Source organism: Cyprinodon variegatus, unplaced genomic scaffold (genome assembly GCF_000732505.1).
Source record: "Cyprinodon variegatus isolate N-32 unplaced genomic scaffold, C_variegatus-1.0 Scaffold830, whole genome shotgun sequence".
In the NCBI taxonomy this organism is placed as follows: domain Eukaryota; kingdom Metazoa; phylum Chordata; class Actinopteri; order Cyprinodontiformes; family Cyprinodontidae; genus Cyprinodon; species Cyprinodon variegatus.
Window position 1 is genome coordinate 55,191 of NW_015151283.1, and position 7,218 is coordinate 62,408.

Below are 7,218 nucleotides of genomic sequence, written 5' to 3' on the forward strand. Positions count from 1 at the left end.
AAATTTGGTGCTAGCAAGAGGCCCAGCCCCCCATGCTGCCATTGGTTTAGTGAGTTTCAGACCAGAGAGTCGTAAACATGGCGTAAGTCAGGCTGGCTGGCCAGGATAGAACTGTGTGACTCATGCTACAGCAGATCCAGAGTTTCATCGCCTGTGGTGCAGCAGGTAAAACTGATGAAGGTGAGGAGCGTGAAGAAAGGGAAGCTGGGATAAAAATCCCCTGATATCAGAAAATTATCCCACATCTCTCCCTCCCCAGGTAGAGGGTAACACCAGCCCGTTGTGGAGAGGAGGTACTGCAGTGTTTTGCTAAAGGCTGATTCTAGTGTATCCAAAGGGACCGTGGACGATTATGTGCTGTCTGGGGACAAGTGGGACTAAATGTGTCCACCAGGTGATCAGCTTTACTGTGATGCAGTAGAGCAGAGTAAGAAAGAGCAAACATGATAAGAGTGAATTTCTGAGCTGACAGGAAAGGGTGGAGGTCCTGTGAGCTCATTTGGAAGGAAAACCCTCAGAGTTGCTCAGGCGTAGAGTTTGAATAAGTACAACACAAATATCTACCATACAAAGGAAACGTTCTCTTCCTGTTTGTTGGTGTGAGGAACAGTGACCTGTGAAATGTGACTGCATTTTAAATACTTGGTTCTGAGAGCTTTATTTATTCCTCAGATCAGATTCCTTCTTATAAAGGATTCTATTTTATCTTTACAATTATTTAGTTATACTAAGGTAGGAGTTCTAATCCGACATTAAAAAGGATTAAATAATTATTTTCCCATCAGGTAGACAATGAAAAAGTCAGAAAAATGCTCACCAACAAGGGGAATATTATCGGCCATCTCTGGTTTTTAGAAGTTGCTCTTTGATGATATTGCTGCTGATGATCTGCACTTTATAGTTCCACTCTTAGGTCAACTGAAAGTTAAACTGTCACGTGTTTGGCTGTGTACGTGTGGTTTATTGTCGTTAGAGGAAGAAGACTCCCACCAGTGGCTGATTTCTGAAGTAAAAGAATGCAGAAACGTTTACAGGTTCCATTTTGAACATGTCTGTCTCAAAGTCTGAAAATCAAACCTCCTCTGGGTTCTGTAGTGTTGCTTCAACCGCTGTTTCAACTGTAGGAAACTGTTCAGTCAACAAACAAAATATGTCATCTCTCTAACTGAGAATCCTGTAAAGTCAATGCATGGATGATCTAATTGATCTGGATCTATATAGTGATCTAAGATGATCTGGTGGAACTGGATCTATAAAGTGACCTGAGATGTCCTGATGTGAAGTGCTGCTATAGAAATACAATGAACTGAATTGAATACAATAGCGCCCTCTTGTGGAGGATTTGTGATCCTGTTTTGGTCAGAGTCAGTTTGATTTTACAGAGATAGAGAAATGATTCAAAAACCTTTGCTACAGAAACAACAGTAAAACTGTCAAAAATATGTGTTGCAAAGAGACAAAACGATTTTATCCAGATGGGTAAAACAGAACTAAAGCTGTTCTGATTCTTGAAGGAGGCGGTTGCATTTTACTGCTCCTCTGCATCTCCCTGATAGATCCCTGCTTTTTAAAAATCCTGTCTTTTCTGAGCCCTCTGTTAATATCATCCAAATTCAAAACATTGGTTTTGTTCGGTTGTTTTTTCATTGCATTTGTTTAATTTTTTTCACTTGGATTTCGGGGAGAGGGGGCCCTTTCTTTTTTTCCCGGGCCTTCTTTGTTGGGTTCCCCCTTGGTTTCTTGGAGGGTTTGGGGGTTGTTTTTTTTTCTTTTTTTTCCGTTGGGGGTTTTGGGGGTTTTTTGGACTTTGGGTTTTTTGTTCTTTTTGTTTAGATTTGAAGGATACCTAATGTATCTAAAATTACAGAGGATGCAATTTGGGCATTGATCAGGCTGCCGGCAGCTTTCAGTTTTAAATAAACCTACTTTAAATCCCCAATTTCATCTTCAGAATTTTAGAGACAGTTGATTCCTCTCAGCTCCACAAACATCTCAATTCTATCAGGTTTTTGCCCCTTCCTCCCACAGCACTGGAGCCTTTATTAGAGTCACCAGTGACTCGCTGAGGTCCAATTCTGCATCTCTGCTCATTCTTCTCTGCAAAAAAAGAACGATGGGAGAAATCTCTGGAATACCTTTATAGGAGCAGATGACAGAACATTTAAAGGCAAATTAATGAAACAGAAACGCAGCACAGATAGCCACCTAGTACTGCATCAGGAGAGATGAACGATTGGTGGTATACCAATGTTAATAAAATTATTCCAGGTGCTGCTTGTGACTCAGGAGATCATTTTTCGATCTGCCAATATATTTGCTCTCACATCACTAAACTAGGTAAGACAAGACTTAACCTGTAGAGCAGAGTTCACCGATTAGCAGACCAGGGTCTGGATCTGGACCCACCAGCTGGCTAATCTGGAACCAACCTGATTTAAAACATTTATAAATTACCGCATGTTGTCTGACGACAGTATCTAACTTCACTTGCGCCACTTCTCCTGTTAATACGGTAAAGCCCTCCAGAGTGTTCGGCACCAGGCTACACGTGATCCAAATGATCCAATGAGCTGCTGTCAGTCTGGGTTGCTGCTGCCGCTACTTTTAGACACAGCAGGCAAACCTGTGGCAAGCCGGGCGATGGGGAAGAAGGAGAAGATGCTGAGAAAAAGAGAGCAGAGAAAGTGTGGACTACTGGAAGAACTGTGGTGAACTGGTGACAGAAAAGTGAAATGGTGCTCAAAGATGACCCTGAACATTTAGAGTATAAATATGTGAATCAGGGAATTGTCTATATACCAAACTGAACGATTGTTGTTCTCTGCTTTAAAAAAAAACTTTAGATTTTAAAATAGAAAACTTTTCATTTTTTTAGTGATATTTATTTATTTAAAAAGTCAAAGTATAATATGGATGCATAAACACCTAAATTTATTTCAGTATTCAATGCTGTTTAAAGTAATGGATTTTAAATTATTAATAATTATATTTAATAATTAAAAAATGTCTCTGGACCTTTACTGGTTGTGGATTTTCTTTATTCAGGCCCCTTTGATTTTGAATTGGTCCCCCCTGTCCTAGAGGTTATAACTCTATTATAGAGATACATAGTGTGTTTACACAGGACAAACTAAAATGCACACACATACTTATAGTACAATTTGAAAAGGCCAATCAACCCGGCAAGGATGTTTTTGAACTGCGAGGGAAACTTGGAGTACTTTAGGAAAACCCATGTAATGGTAAAGGTAGTCCCATTACTCCATGAAATATTATTGATTTTGTATTATTTAGTTTTAAATGAGAACAAATAGTTGGGTTGTTTGAGTTCTTTATTGTAGTTTTGTTTGAACTTTTTTAATGCATTCTTGTGAAGCACAATGACTGGTCATCCTACCTGTGGAAAGAAGTGTAAACATTGGTGTCAATTATTTTTCCTTAGTTTCTGTTTATGTAAAGTTAAAGTACCTACCTGTTCTTGGTTTGGCTCCTCAGCAGGGCGTGGCAGAAAAAGGTACGGTAGAAGTGCTCCAGGTGCTGCAATGCACTTGGAGCAAACCAAAATGTTCAAGAGGGTAGTTTTGGATTGTTTTTTTTTTATTTGATGGGGTTTTTGTAATTTGACTTTATATTTGTTTAATTGTATTGGCTTATAAGTAAATATCACTTTGGGTGTATAGTTTATTGTTTTGGTTTACGTTTATATGTATATTAATTTAGCTTCTTTTTCTTGATAATCCCTTTTCATGGTTCCTTCCTTCATGTCACCTGAATTCAGCTTGGTATAACATGCTGTTTGTTCTTTTTAGTGTGAGAAGGTGTTTGTTTGCACAAGCTGAAGTTCAATAAAACCACCATAACTTCAGTTTTGTCTTGTCTCTCCATTAAATATTGGGCCTCCCCCGGTCAAACTGACAACCTACTTATGGACAAGCATGACAAAATTTTTTTAAATGTTTTATGCCTTATTTTCTTAAACCTAAAAAAAAAAAATAAATAAACTGGCATCATGGTGCTGTGCTCTTTCCTGTATCCAGATGGAGGTGATGATACAAAAGAAAATCAAAGTATTGTCATCAACTATTGCCATTTATATATTTTTTTATTTTCAGAAAAGAACGGAAAAAACTTTGCTTTCACAATTCACTTAAAAAGACTTTAACAATGACCAATATTGAATTTGAAGGATCCTCAATCCGTTTCTAAGAAATTGTTAAACATAGGTGAGATCTTGATAGAACAAAGAAGTAGCTTTATTTATTCTATACAGCATGCAAGGACATTTTCTTTGGTAGCCTCTTTATAACTGTGCACGCCCCATTAGATATATGTAAGATGAAATACAATATATTGAATTAAACAATAACAAGTTTAAAAGCAGTATGTACGGCTACAGATGAGTCATTTTCCTAAGTTCTTTAGCTGTTGTCTTTTTTAGGTGTGATTAACCATCCGATACCTTTCATAACTGCTGCACCTCCTAGTGCTGCCATTTGTGTGGCTGACAAAGCTGCAGCTTCCCCTGCCATCATTGCACCACCAACTGCAGGTGCAGCTGCTCCTGCTGCTGCTAACATTAAACAACTTCCTGCATTCTCCACACGTTGTCCAACCTGAGCCCGCCATAGTTTATTCTGGGCCTGTTCGAAAAGCTTCCTGGTATAATGGCCTCCATTTAATTCTACTGCCTTGTCTATTATCTTAGATAGCTTGTTCACCTGAGTGCGATTTCCAATGTTCTCATTGTTAAACACAACATATCTACCTGCACAGTCACCAATGAGCTTCTTCAGCTTTTCACTTTTCTGCAAATAGCTCTCAATGGTGCCTTCAAGCTCATCACCTCTGGTGAAAACAACAACTGTGTACTTTGAGACTTCCTCACCAAAGTTTTTCATGATCCACTTTATGGTATTCTTCTCCTCTTCTGTAAAGCGTACACCAAGCCTGATGACAAGCAGGAATATATGTGGTCCAGGAGGAGACATCATGATACATTTTTCTATTTCTGTTTTTAAGTCTTTATCAGAGAGCTTTGTGTCAAACAGCCCTGGAGTATCAATGATGGTCACTTTTCTGTCGTTCAGGTGACAAGTTTCTTTTTGACATTCCTTAGTCACAGATGAAGGAGACGAGTAGACATTGAAAGCCTTCTTCTTCTTCTCTCCCAGGATGGTGTTCCCTGTTGAACTTTTACCAGCTCCAGTTTTTCCCAGGAGGACAATTCTTGTTTCTTTGAAAGAACCAGAAAAAATGTGTTGGAAAAAGTCCCAGTTAAAGACTGGTTTAGTTTCAGGAAGGTATAGCTAAGGCCTGTCAAATACATGGATAAGTCTCCTGAGGAAGAAAGACATACTGACCTTTAGCTGAGTCTGAATCCATGTTTGACAGGATATAAAAGAAGATCTAGATAAAGTAGATCTGGATCAACTTGACTTTAACTGCAGAAAAAGTTGTTTTGCTCTGGGCTCCAGCTTCGTGCTGTTTATGTCCTCAATTCTTATTCCTCCACCACAATAGTAGTCCCTCCCTTTTTCCTCCTTAGTTAGGCCAAACCTTCTTCCAGTGAAATGAAACTGTCCTGTGTATTAACCTAACCTGTTTAACAAAGAATGAACCTCAGAGAACAGTAGATTAGTTAATGGACCGGTTGCAACACACACTTATGGGAAACGTGGCATTTTAATAAGAGGTTTAAAATAGTTTGACTAGTTTTCTTTAACTCCACATTTAGGGTTGGAATTATTCTTTATTTTATGTATAAGCTTGTTGAAACCCTTATGTTACCAACCTGTTTACTTTATTACATAGTTTTCCAACCCATAGTGTAACATTATAAAATATAGAAGCTAATGAAGGGGAAGATTCAGAGGTGATGATTTTTAACAGAGAATACTCTGGCAGCAAGCAGTGGAATGTCCTTGATCTTAGAACGCTGTGTATCAGGGTGTGACTCTGCAGATCTATAAAAAGATTCTCTCTTTCTTTTTCTTTTTTAAAGGTTATTTAAAATCTTTGGGGGGTCATTCCTGTTAAGCCCTGTATGCCAGTTGTATATAACCCGAGCCATTTCCTTAGTCTGAGAAAAATTAAAGGAGTGTTTGATCCCAGTGATCACATCTAAAAAATAAAATAAATAAAACTGGGGGGAAAAAAAGAAAAGTAGGTGTCTTTATAAGAGCAAACACATTTCCTGAAAACATCTTTAGAGTCATATTGTAATTCCCTGGTGTTGAAACTGTTGGGATCTGGAGATCTGCCACCTGTCTCCAGCAGAGAGCGCTATGGGTCTCCTGAGCTGGAGCCTCCTGCACACCTGAGGATCATCAGCCCATCAGGAGACCAGCTACATAAGCAGCGGCCAGACCTGTCTTCAGTGCCAGAGTGTTGACCAGTTTTGGTTAACAGAACCTGATCCTCAGCCTGCACATAGATTCTCTGTCTGCTCTGGAGAGTAACCTGATTCTAACCAGCCTCTGTCTTCTCTGCCTTAGGAAACCTGATCGACGTCTGTAGCTCTGGAGGAGCTTGTGTTTGGAAACCTGCTTGCCAGCCCTAAGAAGCCAAACCTGAAGATCCTCAGTCTGAATCTCCCAGCTAGTTCTCAGGAGAGAATTTGGAGAACTACTCAAGGTCTGAACCTCGCTAGCCTGAAGCTAAGCTCTGCCGCTGCTAAGCTCTCTGCTGAACCCACATTCTCTGGACCCAACCGGTTCCCCCTCTCCACCGATCAGTCTGAACCTCATCAGGTACAACTCTGAATCAAAACCCTGTAAAGACGTCATAGTAACCTGGCTAACCAAACTATCCTTCTCTGCAGATTACTCTGTAAAACCAAGTCCTGGACCAGTACCAGAACCAGTCCTTGTTTACTCTGTGTTTGCCTTTCTTAAATAAACTGTTAAACTTTTACCCTGCTTTGTGTGGTGTTCTGCATGTGGGTTTAATCACAGAGACCCATCATGACAAATGGTAAAACTGTTCTTTAAAAAACATTATAGCTTTTGCAGTTTGGCTGGCAAAGAAGTTTATCCGCCGTAAAAACACAAATAACAGAAATTTTCCACCTTATTCTTTAGACCACAACAGGGCTTTAAAGCGATAGTTCGGTATTTTTGACATGAATCTGTATGGCATCCCCATCACCAGCGGCATGCAATCACACTGACTTACCCCTGGCAGCGTCCTGTGAGCAGAGTTATCGTCCAGTTTTGGTCC

General features: G+C 39.6%; 2 protein-coding genes across 2 annotated transcripts in view; both read right to left on the reverse strand.

The window, feature by feature from the left end:
- LOC107099009 (GTPase IMAP family member 7-like) overlaps nt 1-948 on the reverse strand; it is a 9,315-nt gene extending 8,367 nt beyond the window's left edge. The window contains exon 1 of the mRNA XM_015396933.1: nt 818-948. Within this exon, the coding sequence (XP_015252419.1) occupies nt 818-842 (25 nt within the window). The 5' untranslated portion in view covers nt 843-948. The remainder of the gene's footprint in view (nt 1-817) is intronic.
- A 3,470-nt stretch (nt 949-4,418) lies between these two features.
- LOC107099010 (GTPase IMAP family member 4-like) lies at nt 4,419-5,382 on the reverse strand. The gene is made up of 2 exons (XM_015396934.1): nt 5,361-5,382; nt 4,419-5,233 (listed from the first exon to the last, which is right to left on the reverse strand). Exons 1-2 carry the CDS (start codon nt 5,380-5,382, stop codon nt 4,419-4,421), a joined length of 837 nt encoding a protein of 278 aa, XP_015252420.1.
- Nucleotides 5,383-7,218: the final 1,836 nt, after the last annotated feature.

Bases quoted from the DNA above. Each gene is read 5' to 3' on its own strand.
- LOC107099010 (XM_015396934.1), bottom strand. From the start codon at position 5,382: ATGGATTCAGACTCAGCTAAAG. The intron at 5,234-5,360 runs GTCAGTATGTCT...GTTCTTTCAAAG, and splicing joins GGATTCAGACTCAGCTAAAG to AAACAAGAATTGTCCTCCTG.